The sequence below is a fragment of the Yarrowia lipolytica genome, chromosome 1E (assembly GCF_001761485.1).
Source record: "Yarrowia lipolytica chromosome 1E, complete sequence".
NCBI lineage: Eukaryota > Fungi > Ascomycota > Dipodascomycetes > Dipodascales > Yarrowia > Yarrowia lipolytica.
This window is the reverse complement of record NC_090774.1, coordinates 1083385-1106164: the sequence shown is the minus strand read 5'-3', so window position 1 is coordinate 1106164 and position 22780 is coordinate 1083385. Positions and strand designations below refer to the sequence as shown.

Sequence of the window (22780 nt, the reverse complement as noted above, 5' to 3'; positions counted from 1 at the left end):
ATCAATTAACACCACAGAAAGATCTTTACAGCCAGCATTTCCATACGTTTATCCCACCATTTCTCGGAGACTTCCACCTTCACCCAGAGCTACTTCATTACATAGTATTACGTCAAAGTCGAGCGCATGAAGCATGCGATTGGGAAAGTGTAGGAAGGCGCGAAGAGAGGGTGCAGATGGATGGCTGTGGGATTTTCTAAAAAGTCGGATTAGTCATCACAAATATCCCCATCTTGTTCCATGCCCGCTCGATTTTGCCCCTTATTGTGTGAGCTGTATCCGGCTTTTTCTGCTACACCCCCGGAAGGTGGAGCACAGGTGCATACGATAGATAGACTATTGGGAACCCTGAGGAAGAAGGGAGGGTGCAGATGGGGCGGAGTGGTATTTGACAAATGAAGGGGGGTTTTTATAAATACCAAGTTTTTTTTTGGTAATCATCAACCTGGCCCTTTTCACCTCCTCCCCTTTTCCCCATATTTTTCCCATTTTCCCACCCCACTCCTCTTCTCGTTGCGGTGCACCTCCAGAAACAGCGGGCAGGTTTTTTTCTTCGAACTCTCGCTGCGCTCGAGTTCGATTGGAGGCAGGAAGAGACCAACGCAACAGCACTGCACAATTTATTGTTGACTCCATCCATCACCACCAAGCCACGACACAAAGACGCGGAACGACAGACACAAAAAGACAAGCAACGAAAACAGCCATGAATGGCCATAACAACAACCACGATGAGACCGTGAGTATTACCAGTTGGCGATGGCTGAATACGGGCTTACGAGGAGGGAGGTTTGGGGCGAGGGAGGGAGACATGGTATTTTTTGCCACAGACGTTTGTGGGCGACGGGAGAAGATGCAATCAACTTGGTGGGACTCGGCGAGCACGATGGTGCCCTTGGCGAGCCGATCGGTTTCGATTCTGTCTTGTTGCCATTGCCACACACCCACACCGCTGCTTATGTCAACCGGGTAGCACCACGGTGACATGCCACAAGACCTGAACGGGGCCGCGAAGATGAGAAGCCGATGGCATTGAAGGGATTCTGCATCCGTGAAGTGTCTCGATCATGCTTCTGCCACGGTCGATGGGGATACCGTTCGTGCCGCCTGTGATAGAAAGTGATATGGAAACGGTGATCTCTTTGCTGACGAGGCTGTCATCGCCGTATACATCTCCATCGAGCATCCTGAGGCTGGATCCGACACGTTAGTATCTCAAACTCCGGTCCTGCCCTATCACAGCTCCCCTATCCCGTTTACCATGTCTCACTTCTCATCAACCATGTCGCATGCCATCTCTACGATACCGATCTAACTAACACAGAACCGCGGGGCTATGTCCATTTCATCGATTCTCTCTGGTGGAGAACGACGTGCATCGGATGCCTCTCAGCAGCCACCGGCCCCACCGCTACAACAGCAGTCACCACTACAGCAACAGCCCCCTCCTGCTCTGCACCATCCACCACCACCACCACATCTCTCCCCCCACCAGACGCATCAGGCACCGCACATCTCGCCACAGCATTCGCCTCAGAATGGACACACCATGCCGGGGCCTCCCATGATGGGCCACGAGCAGCACTACATGCAGCAGCAGCACCCCCAGCATCCTCAGCATCCTCAACAGCAGTCGCCACCGATGCTGCCGCAGCATCACCAGCATCATCCGCATCCACACCACTCGCCGCAGCACTCACCTCCCATGCTGCAGCACCAGCACCACTCTTCCACATCGCCGCCCATGTACCACAAACAGCAGCCCCATCCCCAGCATCAACACCCCCCACCACCGCATCCGGGTCACATGTCCCCCCAGGGTCATCCCAATATGTCTCCTCACCCGGTGCAGCATCAGGGTCCTCATCCCGGCCACCAGGGCCACCCAGGACACCCTGGCCATCAGGGTCATCCGGCACCACCTGACATGTACGCTCCCCGCATTTACATGTCGCAGCAGCAGATTCCGCAGCAGGCTCCGTGGCCTATCCAGATTCCCATTCAGGGTCACACGTCTGTTGACGGCGATCACTCTGCACCGGAGTCACCACCCGCGGATGCAGATGATCCCGCATACGCAGACGCCAAGACGGGATTTCTACAGCAGGTCCAGAGCCGGCTGGAGGCCGTGGTGCAGCTGGAAGAGTTGCGAGACAAGGTCGTGATTGATGAATACACGAAAACCAAGGCGTACACAAACGCAGCCCGCTACGCAGCCGTTAAGCAAAGCGCTAAGACGTCCCTGCAAAAGGAGGCGATTGTGCGTGTGGCGTTTGTGGAGTACGAGGAGGGTGGTGGCCTGGCCGGCGCACATACATCGGCCAGTCCTGCTGCATCGTCGTCATCATCAGCAGCCCCAGTGTCCTCCACATCGTCAGCACCAGCGTCAGCTTCCTCTGCTGCAGGCGCTGCCGCCGCTGCCGCCGCAACAACTTCTTCTGTGTCCACTCCGAAGGCAAAGAAGCGAAGCAAGGCCGTATCTAAGACGTCAGCTGCTGCTTCTGTCGCAGCGGGAACCTCCTCTAAGGAGGCTTCCCCTGCCCCCAAGCCAAAGACGAAGAAACAGCTCCAGGCAGAGCAGCGAGAGAAGGACAGGGAGATTAGGGAAGAAAATGCGGCGGCTAAGGAAGCTGCGGCTGCTGCCAAGCAGCTTGATCAGGCCTATGATTCCATTTGGAAGGATATGGCACGTCGAGACGCCGCCAAGGTGCACAAAACTGTGGCTGCAACGATCGCCGTGAAGCAGTCCAACCACCGAAAAACAGCTGTTTTGGCGTCCAAGGAGGCCCGAAGATGGCAATATCGAACCAACAAGTCTATCAAGGACATGCAAGGCAAGGCTCGACGAGCTATGCGAGAGATGCTCTCTTTCTGGAAGAGAAATGAGAAGGAAGAGCGAGATCTGCGAAAGAAGGCCGAGAAGGAGGCTCTTGACCAGGCCAAGAAGGACGAGGAAGATCGAGAGAGTAAGCGGCAAGCCAGGAAGCTCAATTTCTTGCTCACCCAGACAGAGCTATACTCACATTTCATCGGTCGGAAGATCAAGACTGACGAGATGGAAGATGGTGAGGCTGCCAAGGACGGTGACGAGGACTACGAGGCCATGGAGAAGATTGCCAAAAGTGGCAGCGATGTGGAGACGAAGCGGGCTGCAGAGCTGGACTTTGACGAAGACGATGACGACAAGCTGCGGCAGATTGCCATGCAGAATGCTCATAATCAGGTGCGAAGGAACCAGCAGCAGGCCCAGGCGTTCGACGCGCAGTCTGAGACGCCTACCGCCGAATCTGGCGCTGCAGCTGACTCGGATGACGCCTTTCAGAACCCCACGTCTCTTGGAGACCTACAGCTCTCCCAGCCCAAACTCCTCAACTGCACTCTCAAGGAATACCAGCTTAAGGGTCTCAACTGGCTGGCCAACCTGTACGAGCAGGGTATCAACGGTATTCTTGCTGACGAAATGGGTCTGGGAAAGACTGTCCAGTCGATCTCCGTCATGGCCTATCTCGCCGAGACCCACAACATCTGGGGTCCATATCTTGTGATCGCACCTGCTTCCACACTCCACAACTGGCAGCAGGAAATCTCCAAGTTTGTCCCCGACTTCAAAGTGTTGCCTTATTGGGGTAATGGTAAGGATCGAAAGATTTTGCGAAAATTCTGGGACAGAAAGAATGTCAAGTACACGCGAGATTCGCCGTTCCATGTGCTGGTCACCTCATATCAGCTCGTTGTGTCTGATGCCCAGTACTTTTCTCGAGTGAAGTGGCAATACATGATTCTGGATGAGGCTCAGGCCATCAAGTCGTCTTCTTCTTCGCGATGGAAGTCTCTGCTGGCTTTCCAGTGCCGAAACCGACTGCTTTTGACCGGTACTCCCATTCAGAACTCCATGCAGGAACTATGGGCGCTGTTGCATTTCATCATGCCCTCTCTTTTCGACTCGCACGATGAGTTTTCCGAATGGTTTTCCAAGGACATTGAGTCGCACGCCAAGGAAAAGTCGCAGCTAGACCAGCAGCAGCTCAAGCGACTGCATATGATCCTGAAGCCGTTCATGTTGCGACGAGTTAAGAAGCACGTGCAGCAAGAGCTGGGCGATAAGATTGAGATTGATGTGTACTGCAACCTGACCACCCGGCAGCGAGTCATGTACAAGATTCTGAAGTCTCAGATCAACCTGCAGGAGCTCCTTGCCAAGGCCCAGAGTGGCTCTGAAGAGAACACTCAGAGTCTGATGAACCTGGTCATGCAATTCCGAAAGGTTTGCAACCATCCCGACTTGTTTGAGCGTGCCGATGTGAAGAGTGCCTATAACTTTGGCCCTTCCAACTGTGGCTCTGACAAAGACACTTGGATTGGAAGCAGCAATCGAAACCTCATCAGTTTTGAAGTCCCCAAGCTCGTGTACCGGGAGGGGGGCTTCTTGGACGTTCCTGGAGAACACAGCAAGGCCGGTAGCTTGAATAAGCTGCTCAAGGTCGATCTGAACATCTGGGAGCCTTCTTGGATGGGTCGAAAGAGAGACCTTGTGGTCGAGGAGGAAGGAGGAGTGGGCCGAGTCAGCCGAGTCAGTCAGATGGGGGTCATGGAGCGTGTTATTAACGAGGTCAATCGTGATGTTCCCAGCGTCGGTGCGCTGCCCAGGTACACACCTGCTCCTTCTCCATTTGACGTCTTTGAGACTCTCTACGACTCGTATCTCCACCGACTGGAGCCTGCATATGACCCTCGCGTCGTTGCTCCTCCTGTGGACTTTGTTTGCCGTGACCGAGGGTTCCAGATTGAGCAGGAGGAGAAGATGGGTGGCGTGGACGTGCGAAGAGCCCTTACACCCCTCACTCTTGGCCAGGAACTGTGGTGGTTGGAGAAGGCCGAGGCCGAGGTAAAGGGCACCAATGTCACTGCATTGACTCCTGGGTCTGTTTCACTGCCTCCCAACGATCTGTTCCCGTCTCGGGTGCTGGACTTCAACGGCATCAACACTCTGCGAATGCCCTCTATGTCCAAGTTCATCTCGTGCTCTGGCAAGCTCGCCAAGCTGGACGAGCTGCTCGCAGAGTTGAAGGCTGGAGGTCACCGTGTTCTCGTCTATTTCCAGATGACCAAGATGATGGACCTGGCCGAGGAGTACCTCACGTTCAAGCAGTACAACTACTGTCGACTGGACGGTTCCTCCAAGCTGTCCGATCGAAGAGATCTCGTCAACGACTGGCAGACCAAGCCCGAGCTATTCGTGTTTTTGCTATCCACTCGAGCTGGAGGTCTGGGTATCAACTTGACAGCTGCCGACACAGTCATCTTCTATGATTCCGACTGGAACCCTACGATCGATTCGCAGGCCATGGATCGAGCCCATCGACTGGGACAGACCCGGCAGGTGACTGTGTACCGTCTGCTGGTCAAGGGTACTATCGAAGAGCGAATGCGAGATCGAGCCAAACAGAAGGAGCATGTGCAGAATGTGGTCATGAGTGGCCAGAGCCAGAGTCACGAGGAGGAGGTCAACTCCAAGCCGTCACGAGATGTGGCACTGTGGCTGCTTGACGATGATCAGGATGAGGCATCGTTTGTCAAGGGCAAGGAGAACCGAGGCGTCAAGAGAGGTGCTGAGGGAGAGGAGGAAAAGAAGGTGGAGGAGATCAAAAAGCCGAAGACGGAGTAGACGAGTAGAAAAGACTCTGGTAGGACAGGTATATTTAATGTATTGTTTATATTTAATGGCCATAGCTTGTACAAGTTGTGAAGGTGTGAGTTTCTGCTACGAGTTGAATACTGTGGTTTCCAGACAGTGCGAGTGCAGTACTGACAGCGACGTAAAAGTAATGTACAAGAACAGCAAGCGTACATTCAGTACACGTAGAATATTAACAGAATATGTGAGTTCATTAAAGCACTATTTCTCTTTCTCTCCCTGCCACTCATCTTTGCTCAGAAGTCTCTTGAGATTCTCCATGTGCTCATCCATCCGTCTTCCAGCGTCCTCAATGAACCATAGCAGCTCGTCCTGATCTTCGGTAGCAGGTCCGGGTTGAGTTTCGATTTCTTTCAGCAGGTTTCTCTTATTGGTATTATTTTCCTGGATGTCTTCTTCCAGATGAGATATCTGTTCTAGGCATTGTTGCCTGGTTGCAGGTAAGTCCTCATAGTAGTCCTCGTCGAACTCCTCGTCGTAGTCGCTATCTTCAAAGTCGGCCATGTCCGTCAATAGAGGCACAAACAAGAGACGCTCAGGCTGAGGAGAGTCGTTTGGGTCATTTTATAGCCCTGATACTCGGTCTAAATACGACCAAACAGACTCGAGACATGGAAACGTGTTTGAGGGGTACTAGCGTAGGTCTATATATGGGCAATACTAAAGTCAGTGGGTGGGTTTTTGATGTTTGCAGGGAAGTGAGAAAACTCTTAGAGCCCGTCTTCTATATATTTCCGTCGCGAAAGTTGGTAATAATTGGAGATACTGTCTATACAGATGACCTTCTCTTTAGCACACTACATACTGTGTACTGTGAATCAACGCCTATCATTATTACAATTATGTGTCCAGCTTGTCACCGTTATTGGCATTCACCAGGGCGTAAAAGAGCGAATTCTTGTTCTTTAGTAGCTCTTCTGGAGTGTCAAACTCAACCACGTTGCCAGCATCCAGAACCAGAATCCGATCACTATCCATAACAGTGTTGAGTCGATGGGCGATGGTAAGAATTGTTCGGTCCTTGAACTCGCGACGGATAGTCTTTTGAATCAACTTGTCTGTCTCATAGTCAACAGCAGCCGTAGCTTCGTCCAGAACCAGAATCGAAGGTGTCAGAAGTGCACGACCCAGACAAATAAGCTGCTTCTGGCCCAGAGACAAGTTGCTGCCGCCGTCGCTGAGCTTGGTTTCGAGGCCCTCATTGTCGTCTGCGAACTTCTTCAAAGACGCGTGTTCTAGAACCTGAAGCAGCTCTGTATCGGAGAACTTGCCCGAAGGGTCAAGGTTTGTCTTGATGGTTCCCTCAAACATCTGAGCATCTTGGGGGATGATCGACAGTCTGGAACGGAGGTCTTGGAGTCCAATGTTTGATATTTCTTCTCCATCAATGGTGATTGATCCGCCTGATGCTTCAATGATACGGAACAGTGCCATAGTGAGAGAGGACTTTCCGGCTCCAGTCCGTCCCACAACTCCAACTTTTTCCCGGGGTTTGATGTTGAATGAGAGCTCGTTGAGGACGGGGTCCAAGTTGGCCCGGTACTTGGTGGAGTAGTTGGAGAACGTGATTCTGCCCTCATTGGGCCAGTGGGCAGCAGGCTCCTTTGCTTTCGGAGGGGCTTCCGGCTCGATTTGACAGAACTCGAAGATTCTTTCAAGAACCACAGACTCCTGCTCCACACTGATGGCCGCTTTCACAACTTCGCTGAGACATGATGAGATGGTGGACGCGTAGCTCATTACGAGACCGACCAAACCGGCTGAAAGAGGTTTCCAGTGTAAAGTAGCGACAAGAGAAAGTCCACTGGACAGGAAAATGACTACTCCTATTGTGGTGAGTCTCAATCCAAGCCATTGCTGAAGAGAGTATGACAAGAATTCCATCTTTGTTCGCACATCAATGTGAGCAGTTGACTTGGTAGAAAAAAACCGTGACTTCCCAAACGCTCGAACAGTCGTAAGTCCGTTGAGGGTTTCCTGGAAATGGGACACCACTGGCGACATGGTTGCAGCTGATAGACGACGCACCTGTCGGGAGGTGATCAGATAGTATTTCTGAATGATTCTGTAGAGATACAGGGCCGGGGGTACGACTACTAGAGTTGAAGGGGAAGACCCGACGATCAGAACTAGGCTGCTGAAGGAAGTGATAACAGCTGTGGCAAGCCGGGTAATGAAGTTGTTCATCATCCAGTCGAGTTTTGCGATGTCCTGTGAAAAGCGAGTAGTCAGGCGACCCAGTGGAGTTGCTTCAAAAAAGGACATTGGAGCTCTCAAGACCGCCTTAAGCATTCGTTCATGAAGCGATTTGGAGGCTCGAACAGCTCCAAAAGTAGAGAAAGCTAGACCACCAAACGCTTCAAAGAGTGCAGAGGCAAATCTAATAAAGAAATATCCAAGAACTAGCTGAATGTCACTCAGGTCGATCTTGTCGCTGCCCCACTCGGCCACCCAGTAAGTACTGGCGATAGTGAGGGCTGATCCAACGAGAGAGAGAACAAGGTACACCCCCATGTTGATGTATCCTACTGCAACAAAGTACTTTTTGTATAGCTCAACGAAGTTTAGAGCCTCTGTTTCCTTTACCTCATCTTCAACTCTGGTACGTCTAGCATCATCGTCAGCAACAGTGATCACTGAAAAGTGCGAAATGGAAGAGGCTCTACGCAGAGAGAACGGGTGTTTAGCGTCGGACTCGATACGCTTGTCGTCAACCTCAATGGCATCAATGACCTTACTGGCATCCGGGGTAGACTCACCGGCTTGAGTCTGGAACTCATCCACCAGCTTTTTGATCTTTCCATCTCTCGTCATGAGTTCGGAGAACTCTCCCGACTCAACAAACGTCTTGTCTTCAATAAGATGAATGGTAGAGGAGTGTCGAAGCAGGTTAACCGTGTTGGTAGCAACAACAACTGTCTTGCTACTCAATAGACCACGAGGTCCAAAAACGTTTTTGATCAAATGAGCTTGGACGTGCTCGTCAACAGCCGACAGGGGATCATCGTACAGTTGCACATCAGCACGTGAATAGACAGCACGGGCAATTGAAAGTCGGGCCTTCTGTCCACCAGACAACGAGATACCTTTCTCTCCGACCTCTGTTTGATCTCCATCGGCAAGAAGCTGTAGATCATGGGTCAGGGCACAAGCTTCAATCACCAGATTGTAAAAGATTGGGTCTTCACGGGATCCAAACAGAATGTTGTCTTTTACTGTGGAGTTGAGAATCCAAGGCACTTGTGATGAGTAAGCTACCGACCCAGTTACTGATGTTGATCCATTCTGGACAAACAGCTCATTCAGGGTGGCCATCAGAGTGGCGGTCTTTCCAGCCCCGACTTTTCCGATGATGCACACAGTGGCTCCTTTGTCGGCGGTGTACGAAATGTTCTCCAAAGCAGCCTTTTCCAGCTGTTTGTCCCAAAAAAAGGACCCATGGACGTTGACAGGGACAGACTTGGAGGAGTCTGGGATGTGCTCCTGTCCGTTGAACTTTTCAACTTCAGTGAGACCAAGGAAGTTATTAATCTTAGTCAAGGCAACCCAGGCCTGGATGCCAAACTGGACAATGTAGGGAACAAACATGAATGGCATAAGAAGACGCGTAAACAGATTTAGAGCAGGAATGGCACTGGCAGCTGAAAGAGGGATGTGCTGGAACAACACGATGAAGGCGAAGGAAGCGGTAGCAGCGAGGTTGTTGCAAGTTCTCATCAGAATGCTTTCAATGGCGCTAAGGTAGGACATTTTTCGCACGATTGCAAGCTCTTCTTCGTTTCTTATCTTCTCTACTTTGCCATAAAAGGTTGGTTCCCATCCATACAGCTTGACAGACTTGATGTTGGACAGGAGGTTGTTGGTGACAGTATATCTGCTTTCGCAGATGCCCTGCATGGCCAGAAACAGACCCATCTTCAGCTTGGAGATGAAAGCAGTGAAGGGAACAACCAAGAGCAATGCTGCCATCCCCACCCACATGGCGTTGCCGATCATGCTGTACATTGTCAGCCAACAAATGGTAATTTGAAGGGGGATAGACCAGATCATATGCAGGTAAGAAACAACGCTGGTCAACTGTTTGACACTGTTGGATAGAATATTGACAATCTCTCCAATAGAGGTGTCGGCAACGGCTGCGGTGGAAAGTCTGAGAGCCTTCTCGTGGACAGTCTGACTGAGAGCCGTTTCAATTCGCAGCATGAGGTTGTTGGTCATGAGTTCTTCTTTGCTTTCAATAATGGTTCTTAACAGCATCATTGAACCGGCAGCAAACACAATGGAAATACCCTGGGACAACGGGGCAAGTCCGTTGTTATATTTCGCGACAAACAGAATGAGTTGCTTCAGTAGCAAAGGCTGGACAAAAGGTACCACTATTGAGAAGACCTGCAGAAGGGAGATCTTGAGATAATCATAACCATGGATGTAGGAGAAGGTGGCAATTAGGGAAGGGAACTTTGCAGTTTCGGGGTCCTTTGCAGCTGCCTTGGTGTATAGGTCGATCTTCGGTCCCCACACCTCACTGAACTCCCTGAAGATGTACTGACTTCGCAATTCCAGAGGAGGTTTCGGGACGTTTCCGATCTTGAGCATGGAATTGATTCCCTTGCTGAGAATGGGACTCACGTAGGAGTAAGTCAGTTTGACGAATAAGTTAGAGTCATCGTAGAAGGCAGGCTCTGAGGATGGGCTGTATGTGGTCTCAAGGACTAGATTGAAGAGGCCCAGGAAGGCGATTGAGATAAGTGAGACGACGTAGGTTGCTTCGTCAAAGCCTCTGATACCAAGCCCATAGACAACAATGGCCGAGTCGAGAGTCTGGAGGCCCCAGAAAGAAAGGGCGACGGTGCTGGAGGGTTTCCGTTTCTCAAACTCGAGCTTTTGGATGAAGAAGATGATAATGGAGCCAAAAGCGAGCACCAGGGGGGACCAATGGCGCAGATCGTGTTGGAACGTGGTCGTAAAGGGGATAGAAACCGCAATTGACAGTTGAATGAGTGTAAGAATCTATGTTAGTATGAGACGGTGTTGTGTGGAGATTCACGATGGAACATTGACTGTACAATACAAGTAGGAATTGTAGTATTCGTGCTGGAACCTTTGCTGTACCCTTCGTCTGAGATACTCACCTGTTTCAACGTGTAGCTCCAAACGGCAGGACGTTTACCTGGCTGAAAGTAGAGATGGACAACAGCTGGTACACCGAATAGCGCGGCCACTGAGCCCGGGAGAATGAAGAAGACGTTCTGCGAAACGCATGGAGACACATCGTAGTAGTTGGTCAGCAGCTGCCACCCCTCTGGGTCGTTGCACAGCGACATTGAGGTTGAGGTTGAGGACGAGTGAAGAGATTGTTATGTACTGGCAGCACCGGGGTGCTTAAGAGTCCGGGATGGCACGCCCACTAAGGTTTTTCGGAGCAGCCACGATTCTTGGATGAATTCAGAGAGTCTATACAGATGTTGCTGAGCTAGTCGTTTTAGATTATATACGTTCAGGGGTGTATGTCATTGTTTGTCACTGAGAGAAAGGCACGGCTCTCTTGGAGACTGTGCCGCAATCGCACGCGCGCATCAGAAGTCGCATCAGAGAGGTAGACACGGAAACCCAAACTGAAACAAAGGCTTCCTATATATCAGATGGAATCAGAGGTGCAATTGTGACTGAGGAGATATACCAGTTCTGTACAATAGAAAAAGAAATGTTAGCTGTTATTTTCTTTCTCGAAACTGATATTGAACAGGTATCCGAACCACCAACTTGCCGCCAAGACGTACAAGTATGATAGCTGTTTATCTGTGGCTTATCAATGCCGTGTCTGCAGTGTCTGCAGATAAATGAGCGCGGAGACAGATACGACGAACCTTCATATTGAACAACCATCGAACAACGAAAGCCGTAGAAACAGCAGTACAATTGTGGGATTTTCTTTCTGGCCAATCACAATTCCCGCATACGTCGAAAGTATCCGCGGTTGTAGAATCGGGCACTCTTCCACATGCTGAGGTCACGTCACTTGGAGCTGAAAATAGGCGCGAAGGAACTGCGGTAGGTACGGTGTAATTAACTGAACAAGGGACTTATGATGGTAGAGTACTCGGTGGAATTTGAGCAAAATGTCAGATTGAAAAAAGTTGTATTGTCAGCTAACGCTCGGTATCATTGGGTATGGTATGGGTAGACATGAGGAAACATATAGATGTGTCGCAGTCAATGTATCTCGTATCAATTTAAAGAAAGATGACTACAAGTAGTCTAGATGTTCAGTCATATCTTCTGAATCCGTTGATCTGATGCATCTATCCGTTGATCTGAGAAATGACTGTATGGTGTCCCGATACTAGTACTCTTCGTGGCCATCTGTGACTCAAGTAGTAGCCCACTAGATGAATCTCCAAGTTTAGTTAAGTACACGCCCACACTTTTTCACGATATTAACAAACGTTCAAGTAGGTTTAAGAAAGACGTAAGTAAGAGCAACACAGCTGCATCGACTGCTGTCTATAGCTCTGCAGTAAATAAATAATGACCTTGATCAACTCGGGTTCTTGAAACGGAATCGCCATGTCGAAAACCCCTACGACGGAAACAAACCCGAGTACTTCCTAATGTAAACCGCCACCAAATGCTTACATATCCCCTGCACTCCAGCGTATTCGTCAAACGGTTGATGGCGTGGAAAGTATGCGATTTGTTTCTGCGCATCGTCTCCGTAGCAGGCAACAGCGTAGTCGTGACAAGTGCAGAACATGGCATGGATATCGACTAGACGAAACTCCTCGCGTGGCATCTTCACCTCCCAGCGCGTATCGCACAGTTTCTTGAACTCGGCGGAATCCAACAGACCCAGCGCATCGTCGAAATGAGGCAACAAGTAGGTAAGAGCCACAAACGCGTTACGTGACTCTTGCGTGAGAGTGACCAGGTTCCCAAAGTGCGACGTCCGGATCTCGAATGCGTCTGTTGCTGTGCGGGTCGATGGGTCTTTGATAGACCCTAGGGATGTGATCAGGGTGTGTATCGTTTCGTCCATGACGTGATTCGACAAGTCAAAGGAGGATTCTGTTGCTTACACAGAGAAACACAGGAGTGGAGAGAGTGGATGTCACCGTCCAGGTTGAAGAAGTTACGAAATGCAATCTCAGAGAGAGAGAGAGAGAGAGAGAGAGAGAGTGTGTGTGTGTGTGTGTGTGTGAGTGTGTGCGTGAATCCAAGTTCTAATTGTCTTGATGCATATATCTTCCAATTGTATGTCGGGAAACGTTCCAAGGAACCAGTGCCGCAGTAGGTCGTACAATTCGTAAATTGTGATAAACCGTGGAAATCCTGGAAACGTGAGAACCGTGGTAACTGTGGAAATCGTGGTAAATCGTTGTAAACTCCTTTTTTACACTCCTTGCGTGATCGACGGTCAATAAGAACTGCCGTATATCGCTTTGTCGGGTGCGTGGCTCCTTCAGAAATGTAGATCGATGCCTGGTGCAATTATCACGTCGCGGTGTAGACCCGCCACAGCGCATGCTAGATGCAGTCCTAGTCACGGGGACAACAGCCGGAAAAGATAAACTCCGGGGATTTTTTTGGGCGTCGCTGCCAAAGTACGCGTTTTCAGAGTCACCTCCGAAAATCGATGTCATTTAATTCCTCCATTTCCGGGCCTTAAATCTATTAAGGTTTAAATACTACAAATATGAACAATTTGGTCGAACACCGTGCCGTTATAGTAGATGGGTTCAAATTGCTGTGATGTTGTTGGGATTTTCGAAAAAGTCATTTTGCTACCAGTAATTCCTAGATCAAGTAAGTATAGCTGGTCTGAGATGAGGAGCAAAGCCCCTTCGTCCCCAAATATGACAGTTGTCGTTGTCAGTTAGAGATACAGTATATTGAGGGAATAAATGAGATATACGGAATCCTCAGACCTCGAAGATTACAATGATACTATTATCATCAAACATTTCATTTCATAATACATCGTTTGACACTCCTCTCTCCATGTTGAGATCTTGCGAAGCGTTTAAGCTTCCAAAAAGAAAGAATATATAAAACATTTTATAGAGAATTGCTGAAAAGGACTCTGGAAACTATCCGTGCAATTGATTGTCTTTTTCACTCTTCCCTGATTCGTGATGGCTGTCGAGTCAATACCCTTGTGATTGAATCGCGTCTGGACCAACATAGCACCTTGGCATCAAAAACAAGTGTGCTCTTCTCAGGTGTACGGTTCTGTATCGTCGTACTGTGGTTGGTATTGGATTGGTAAATGGTAGTTGACCTATAGAACCAACATGAAGAGGTGCTCACTACAATAGACAGGGTATGTCCACCTATCCTCGCCGAGTCCCGAACTTGTTACCAGTGAGGGTTGGCCCGTTCTTAGCACTAGATTTCGGCCCCTGGAGCGTACGGAGATATCAAATCAGAGCTAAGCGTGGGTACTATACGAAGACCCACTCTTCAAGCAAGACTACATGTCCAAGATGGTCTATGGTTACTTCTTAGTCAGGGCAGACATCAATATCAGCGGACAAATACAAGCACCTGTAGCACTGACCAACACTTACAAGTGAAATCATTGCCAGTAGTTGACGATTGAACTGTGACCAATATCAATCTATTGAGACAAGAGTCTTGGTTCTGTTGATTTGCGAGCAATACTTGAATGTGCGCATTGGCCAATATAATCGCAAGGCCAGCCGTCGTCAACAACATACTAGAAAAATATAGACCTCTTAGTGACCGATAATTTTCGACCAGGTGCATTATCGGAACTCATTTATTAGTGAATACGATGAGCTGAAGTTGGTGATGGTGATATCGTTTCATAGATGCGGAGATGGGCGGATAGCACAAAAGCAGAGAGAGCTGATTCAGCTGATGTAATGAAATGAAATGAAGGATATATCTCGGCTAAAACTGTACATGTTAGTATGTACTGTTATTTTAGTATCGCTCTTGATTTGAAGTATGAAACAGTGATTTTAAAAATCTCTGATGCCTTGTAAGGTATCAACCTCGTCTTTTGTAACGCTTCTTCTGTTGGTGAGAAGTCTGCGGGTAGCCATGAGACTTATTTACATCAATAGTCTTGGCTTTACCAAGAGGGCCTCTGACCTTCGCAGTTACACTCAATGACAAGTCTCAGTCCTGGTCTACGCCCATAAACAAATTGCGTATCTACGATTGCCCACGAGTCAGTCGCGTCATCGGCACATAATGATACGAAGCTATTTATGTTCCAATGATCATAGACAAGAGCAATATTCTACTTGTAGTATCGTAATGTAGAGGCATATACTTGAACGAATACATGTTCGAGTATCTGCGTTTGATTGACTGATTTTCCGATCGGAGTCTGTATATACAGACACCAATGAGGTAACAATTCCCATTATTCCATCAGGTACTACTTGACCGCAAATACCTCTTACTTGTACTTGTCGGAACACGAACATGACGCTACGTGGTAGCTACCACAGATTATATAAAACGCCTAAAATACTCGTACTCCCACCCATCTGTCATAAATCATTAATTAGTGTACTTATAAATATTGTTAGGGTATCGCTCATGTGACTTGGAAAGACCGAAGTCAACTCAGGCCTTTCTCAAAACAGCCCTGGCCCGAGAAACTGCGACCAGAGCAGCTTCCAACTTTTGCATCCGGAATAGATCGTCGTCACGTGACTGGCTCTTCTTGAGCAACCGCTGCAGCTGAGTCACGTGATGCTCAAGGTTGCTTCTGTCCACAGCCTTGATTTGTTCAGCCGACATGATCACGGTTCGAACAGCTCCAATGTCGTCGTCGGAGAAATCAGACAACTCGGTAAAGGACGAGTCACGTGACGAGTCACGTGATGGCGACGAGTGCACAGACGACGAAAACGAAGAGTCCGCGGTCGTTGATGTTGAAGTAGACACTCCGCGGGGCCGTGTCATCTCCTCTGCAACAACCACTCGAGCCACGTGCTCAATGTGGGCCGCAGAGTCATGAGAGTCATGAGAGTCATGAGAGTTATGAGAGTCCTGAGACTGGATGGAGTCACGAGATAGACCGCCACGTGAGACAGCTGAATCGGTCTGCCCACGTGCACCGACTCTGGTGTCTTCGGCCTTGATCTTGGTGGTTGTTGCTACTGTAGTCTGGGTGCTTACTGACTTTGAAGTGATGAGTTCACGTGACTTGCATTTCGCACATTGTTTCTGGGGAGTCCCATGAGCGTCGTTGGAGTCACGGCATGTCACAGATTGGGTCATAAGTTCCCCGACCTCATTACTGAGTCGTTCAATGCACAGTTGCTTTTCGCCAACCTCCGTCTTATATGCTTCAATCTCCTTCTGCTGCTTAGCAACCTCCTGTTCGAGTTCTCCGACTCTATCTAGAGCCTGAGAAGCTGTTTCGGCCAAAATTTTGATCTGTTCCTCTAGTGCAGCTGCCCGCTCCCGGTCACCTTCTCTGCCGGGTAGAGTCATTGCTCTTGACGAGTCTTTTCTCCGTAATAAGTTCATCATGGTTGATAACTGTGTCTCAGAGGTTTGAGTAGAATTGTGTCGATCGTAGTAGCGACTGTTCTAGTTTGTTTTACTTCCTCTTTGGGTAAAGAAGAGGTAACAGACAAACGATGGGGGATTCAGATAAGATCGAGGGTCGATTGCTGAGCTGAGATACTCCACAGATATGTGATAAGGCAATGTATCTGTCGTTTAAAATAGTTGGTGGTCGAATATACCGAGTCTCTCTGCTCACAGCCGTGTTAGTAAGCGAAGAAACGTGTATCCTGGAGTGTAGTTCGGCGTAGAGAGTCCGGGAAGGGCTGAAAGAGTTTCGAAAGTTCGTGTCGTAGTATGTGGTCACTCCAGAAAACCTGCAAATTGCACCTTGGCTTCCTCCAACGGATCTGCTAACATTTATATGCTGAATCAAGGGCTCGGATTAAGCGAACGGTGCATGGAGTTAAAATGGAGGGGCGTAAAAGTGGAGGTGGTAAAAAGAGCCTGAAAACGAACGAATTTGATTTTTGAAAAGAGGAATCAACTCAGTGTCTCTTGAGGAGTCTTCTGGTCAAATTTCCACCTCGATAGCTCACGGGAAACGCGAAATAAATGCTCCCCATAATTATCACCCTGTGCACTCTTTAGCTTCTCCCTGTACAGTGTCGACTTGCCCGATTGGGACGAGACAGGTAACATGGAAAAATAAGGGGGTTTGTGGGAATATCGAGCACGTTGCCCAATTCTCTGTCTTTCAGCTTTTTCAAAGCAGTTAAGTACTCCGAACATGGCAGTTTCAGGAAGGGAGTTTCTTCCATCGTCATAGATCCACTATTGCAGTCTCCAGAGACCATCCCCGACAAGTTGGATTGCTCGTCTAGAACTGTCAAACGGAGTGCTTATTTAGAGTTGGACAGAGAAATTGAGATGTGATTTTTTCATAGTACAACTTGCTACAGCTGAGATGAACATATAGATTTTTTCTGCGGAGTCCAAATATCATTTATATCTACCCTTTGTAGCCTTTACATCTCCATATCACCCATTCTGACCGATCGTAATATCGTATTCGGAAACTTAGCGTTTGACGCGTACATGCAGCCAGATCTCGGAGATGCGATAATATGTGGTGAGACCGGGAGTAAAAAGTGAATAAAAATCACAGCAAGTACATTCCACGCGATTCTAACCGGCTACTATTTTACCGCTGTTTTTGCAAATTTCACCCATCAGTCCTCTGCTCGTGGCCGCCGTTTCAAAATGTCTCAGCGCGCGTCACGCTTACAGTGGCCTCCTGCATTGTGGAGAATGTGAGTCGTGCGATACGGTTTACGAATGGGGAAACATTTGAGTCAGGGAGAAGAACGGCACGTGACGAGGCTGTGCTTGGCTGCCCAGGTGTGTAAGTCTCTCCGGAATGTCATTATTATTGCCGGTAGCACGTTTGGGCTGTTGAGAACGTCAAACGGGTCATTCCTCGCCCAGATGTTTACAGTGTAAACGGCGCTCACACTCAATTTAGAGCAGCTTTAGGGGGCAAATTGGTTGGTAGACTTCGGCAACGAGCACCACCGCTACTCGCACCGGTACAGTATGTACTTGATCTAGAGCTGACTTTTGGTTATATTTCTTTTTGCACACCGCGTTGTGCTGCTTTACGGGTGTCAGTCGGTCTGGCTAAAAAAATAAAAAAAAACTTGTATAACTACATGTCGGCATTTTCGCGAATATTATATCCATCTTGCCTGTCTGAGCCAAAAGATGGCCTTTTTGGGAACGTAGAGTACGACTCCTGTACAGATTGCGCGTATTTGCGGTGCTAGACATGGTCCACCATGTACAAGTCGCAGTATTTTGGAGCCCCTGAATTCTAACCCATTTTGACCAACCATGAGATACCAATAGAAATCAAAACAAGTCACGTTTCGGCGGAATGAAAAAACAAAAGGCAACCGAAAAAGAAACCCGTAGTGGTGCCCGTCAACTCAGATGATTCAGGAATGAACACCTGCTCAAGATGTCCCCTGCATCATCCAAATGGCTCTTGAGACACTGCAGGTATAGGGTGTATACCGCCGCTACAGGGAGCACACGAAAAGCAAGGAAAGAGGTTACCGTGGTTACGGGGAAAGAATCAGGGTATCTTTGGCACAGCATAATAATTCTGGGCTGTTTGTGTATCTACTCGTACAGAGCATGCCGACGGTCTGGCGTCTTGGAGCAATGTTGTGGAACGGCTCTAGAAGTCGCGATATAGACGCTAGCGAGACGGGACCAACGTCAGGAATTCGGGAAGCTCTGGTAGGGTTCAATAGATGCTTGGCTATGATGATGAGACTACCTGGTGAGTGGTGGTTTCGTAGCTCAAGGAGAGTTACGTCACTGTTGTATGTGGCTATATAGGCCTATCGGTACGTACTCTGCTGTAGACACTACAAGATACCAAATACTTCCAAAATTAGGAGTTATCTCATGTTTACGTTACTTCTTGAACGGGTAATAATGCTAGCCCATGTTTCCTCTCCCCTCTTGTCCATTCTAGTTGACCATTCACTCCATCCTGACTAGTGCTATCTATCTCTGTTTTGATATCTCCTTATTCCACCTGTCATTGGTCTAGAAGTAAAAGAAACTGCACTAAGAGCAAAAACATGGAGAAGGTGGGCTCGGTTTCCCACGTCCAGCTCGATATTCCAACATGTGGCTGCTTCATTCCTTGGAATCGAGAGAAGTTGTTTTGTTGATGGACGATGGACCCCCCCCCCTAAACAAACCATGTAACAGAGGCTAATGCTACGGTGCTGTATGGAGGTTGAGCGCAGAAAATTGCGTAAATTTTTTGACTGTATCACGTGATTATACCACCAACAACAAGCAAATGTCATTGCAATGCCTTCCTATATTTGTAGGAGTATGTTCATCGATGCTTCTCTGTTCAGCACATGCCCTACTTGTTGGCTTCGAACATGTGAATCCTTCGCGTGACGACCTAGGCTGTTCACTCAACATTTTCCTTAACCCAGGCATTCACTTCAAGCCATCTCTCATCATCCTCATTCTCAAGCAGCTCTCTCAAGTACTCTCGGTTATATTGCCAGTTGTACCATGCTAGAGCCTGGAGCAACGAGTCAGCCACATCATCCGCCTTCTTCGACTTGACACTGTTGTATCGCTTCTTTGCCAGAATCGAACTCATAACCTCAAGATGAGAAGCCAGAGAATGTAGTTGAGGCGTAAGAGGAGAGAACCCCGGAATGCTCTTGAGATCGCGTGGAATGAGTTTACGTTCCATAGGTTGCGGGGGAGTTTCATCTCGTGGTACCTCCTCCTCCGCTAGTGGTTTTATCTCTTCCACCACCTCCGCTTCCTCATCCTTCTTCTTCCGAGTGCTCTTCTTTGGTTTGGGTTTCTCAGCGACGGCCTGCATTTTCACCATATTCTCAAACTCAGGCAGATCATGTGACTCGGCCTCCAACCATTGGCCAACAACTCCAATTTTTTCTGCCTTGATGTCGAACTTCTTGCCCTTGGCTCGTTTGCCCCGAATGAAGTAATCAGCCACCATTCGTGGATCCACACGAAACAGATCTGTATTGTGCGAATCAGAATCGATGTTCTCGGGTGTCCCAGCCTTTTTATCATGTGACCTCTGTTTGTATGTGTAGACTGTGCCTGCTAGAATGCTCTCAAACATGTTGACACGGAACACCCACTCCAAAACAGAAGGACTGCCCTGGGAACGATGTCTCTGACGCTCAAGGAGAACCACATGGGGCTTCTTACGTACATTGTCGCCCAGAAGCTCACGTGACACGAAATTGTACGCTACTTCCAGCAACGAGTCGTTTCTAAGGTCCCATGGTATGTCTTCTTGCGTGGCTCCTGGAGATGTGGAGAACTCAGAAATGTCACGTGTATTCCAGGTGGAAACAGTGGCGACAGAAACATCAGCAGATAAGATTGTCGGAGAAATAGCACCACTGTCGGGTTCTGGTGTAGTGTCCTTTGTAGAATCCTTGGCTTTTGTCTTCGTTTTGGTAGCTTTTGTTTTCTTCTCCACTTTTGCGTCTTGTGTAACAGTAGATGTAGGTGTAACTGCATTCTCCTTCTCGATTCTAGTTCTTCCTAACGTCACTTGGCATACAGACAGGTTTCTGACACCCATATCGATGGATGTTATCCGCAAGGACTTAGGAGGAGTGACTGGAGGAGAGTCTACGACTGACCTGAGAGTTGCCTGGAGATCAGGTTTTGTTCCTGAGCGTTCTGGGTTAGTGTGTAAAGTAAATTATTTTTTTGATCAAAAGAGTAGGTGACACATTTATGAACAACAAACGTCATGTTCAGTCGGCTGTAGCTATGTTCGCCCTGTCTTGTGGTAGGTCATTCAGGTATGGTCATGGCACGAATAGAGACACTGAATACACAGGTTTGGGTGTGAAATTTGAGCAGAATCAACCATTGAAGCCTTTTGTTGGTGTATTTCACGCAATGCCTCCTCCAGCACGGCATCAACAGGGTATCATAGTATGGATCGAAAAGGTGGTATCTTGGTTCCAGCGGACCGTCTCATTCATTCGATCAACCCTCCACTCTCGAGAGGTACTTACTCAAGCCACATTCCAGGGCCAACGCAGCCAGAGCCTTGTTGGTCAATTGCTGGAATTTCGTTTTGGACATGCTGAAGAAGGATCGAGAGAGTTCGTAGACTGCAGTTCTTGGATGTGGGAGAGAGACACGAGATTTAAGGTTGCTAGAGAGATGAGGGTAGTGAGAAGAGTCCATCTGAGGGATGTGATAAAGGAGATAGGGACGAGTTAGTGCTACTGACAACTCGCTACTGTGGTAGGCTGATCCTGTAGAAATTTCTTCTAGTTTCGCTCCTTATTCGAGGGTTTTATAGACTTGTGAAAACATCCCCCATTGAACTCTAAATTATTCACTCCAATATGGATACTACAGTACACTTCACTAGCTGATTCTGATTACAGCACCACTCTTCCCGGGCTACCAGTAGAGACCCTCAAGCTCCGTTCTACACAGCCTACAATCACTTCATTATAGCACCCCGTGCGATGCAATCTAAAAACTCATAAAGTAGTTACTTAGTGTCCGGTCATCTTTCTGGCAAATGCAGTCAGCAAAAAAAAAAAAAACAGCGACTCGAAATACCTGTATTCGAGCCGGGTATCAACGTGTTCATGTTATCGTTAGATGTGCGTGAAGTGTGCGAGTACTCGTCACATGGTTCGCTCCACGCTTAAAGTCGAAACTTATCGTCAAAAGGAGACTCTTGACCGTCGTCGGTTGTGATCAACTGGACAGGAATGTCGAGTCCAGCAAAAATATCCTCGTCCAACTGGGGTGCCTCGGAAGAGGAGACTTCCAAAGCAGCAGGCAGAGGAGGCACCTCCGACTTGCGACTCACGCCAGAGACGCCAGAGCCACTGTTTCCGGTCAACGATCGTCCAAGAGTGGGCCGATCAAGACCAATGGGCACAGCTGCAGAATGAGTCGAGTCTCGTGTCCTGCTGGCTCCTCCTCCGATTTCCTCCTCCGACTCTTCACTGATGTATGTGCTTTGCAGACCGACTCTTTGGGCCTTTCCGATTCGAATGGACCGGGCATTGACTCGCTCGGCACTGGCAATTTCATAGACAGACCCGTCGGAGGTTCCAGACATGAATGACTGTCGTAGAGCCGAGTCACGTGCACTCCCATCGTTGTTAGTTACATGGCCGTCCTTCACGTTGACAAGCATGGGCTTAGCCTGAATGGCCGTCATCATCGCACTGCTAACGTAAGCCTGAGACTCTCGGTAAGCCTCTGTGTTGACCGAATCTCGAATGCCGTATACGGTTGATTGGCGCGACTGACGCAGCAGCTCCTCGGGCGTAAACTGGTACTCCCAGGGCACGTTGGGAATGGGCGGATTGGAACCGAGAGTTCCACCAGTGGACGAGTCACGAGACATTTGGCCACGTGACGTGACACCAGGAACGTAGGCGATGGGAATGACGTTAGATGCTCGAGACAGGGCCGAAGAGGCCAGCGAGGCAAACGTCGACGACGAGTTTCGATGGTTTGGTGGCATCTGCCCGGCGGTGTGGTTGTCTGTGACGTGGTCCTGGCCGACCACGGGGATCCATTCTTTCTCTTCTCTGACTCTCTGTGCTCGTTTCGAGAAGCAGAAGAACCAAACGAAGAAGCCGAAAATGGCGGCGGCGGCAACACCTCCAACAACTCCTCCGGCAATAGCTCCAGCAGAAGTACCAGATGACGACTTACCCGAGTCGGTGTTGGTGTTGGCCATCGCGGCAGAACATGTGATGCTGGGGCAGGGGTTGTCTTGGGAGGCAACTCCGAGCACGCAGACTTCGTTGGAAGCACATTTCGTGCAGTCTTGGGGTGGGCACGCTTGTGACACTGAGTTAGTACTGGTAACGAGGGCCGCAGGGTCTGAGCGGACAACACCATGGGGGTCAGTTGTACAGAGGGGACGTGTTCGTAGATATTAATGGGGTATCGTAGATGAGGATTTTTTAGTCGTTTTCGCTCTTGTATTTTTGGACGGGCATGAAAGGCAGCACC

At 48.9% G+C, this 22780-nt stretch overlaps 6 protein-coding genes across 6 annotated transcripts; 1 reads left to right on the top strand and 5 right to left on the bottom strand.

The window, feature by feature from the left end:
• Positions 1-706: 706 nt before the first annotated feature.
• On the top strand, positions 707-5665 carry YALI1_E11048g (uncharacterized protein; the record flags this gene model as incomplete). Its single annotated transcript, XM_503715.4, has 2 exons — positions 707-739; positions 1325-5665. 2 exons carry the CDS (start codon positions 707-709, stop codon positions 5663-5665), a joined length of 4374 nt encoding a protein of 1457 aa, XP_503715.2.
• Positions 5666-5896: 231 nt separating this feature from the next.
• YALI1_E10951g (uncharacterized protein) lies at positions 5897-11019 on the bottom strand (the record flags this gene model as incomplete). Its single annotated transcript, XM_503713.3, has 3 exons — positions 5897-6235; positions 6572-10705; positions 10828-11019. 3 exons carry the CDS (start codon positions 11017-11019, stop codon positions 5897-5899), a joined length of 4665 nt encoding a protein of 1554 aa, XP_503713.3.
• Positions 11020-12275: 1256 nt separating this feature from the next.
• Positions 12276-12731, bottom strand: YALI1_E10934g (uncharacterized protein; the record flags this gene model as incomplete). Its single annotated transcript, XM_503712.2, has 1 exon — positions 12276-12731. One exon carries the CDS (start codon positions 12729-12731, stop codon positions 12276-12278), a length of 456 nt encoding a protein of 151 aa, XP_503712.2.
• A 2564-nt stretch (positions 12732-15295) lies between these two features.
• Positions 15296-16210, bottom strand: YALI1_E10899g (uncharacterized protein; the record flags this gene model as incomplete). The annotated part of the gene is made up of 1 exon (XM_503711.3): positions 15296-16210. One exon carries the CDS (start codon positions 16208-16210, stop codon positions 15296-15298), a length of 915 nt encoding a protein of 304 aa, XP_503711.3.
• Positions 16211-19187: 2977 nt separating this feature from the next.
• On the bottom strand, positions 19188-20974 carry YALI1_E10852g (uncharacterized protein; the record flags this gene model as incomplete). Its single annotated transcript, XM_503710.4, has 2 exons — positions 19188-20455; positions 20800-20974. The coding sequence occupies 2 exons, from the start codon at positions 20972-20974 to the stop codon at positions 19188-19190; spliced, it is 1443 nt and encodes a 480-aa protein (XP_503710.4).
• Positions 20975-21449: 475 nt separating this feature from the next.
• On the bottom strand, positions 21450-22502 carry YALI1_E10836g (uncharacterized protein; the record flags this gene model as incomplete). Its single annotated transcript, XM_066094339.2, has 1 exon — positions 21450-22502. One exon carries the CDS (start codon positions 22500-22502, stop codon positions 21450-21452), a length of 1053 nt encoding a protein of 350 aa, XP_065950411.2.
• Between the last annotated feature and the right edge of the window lie 278 nt (positions 22503-22780).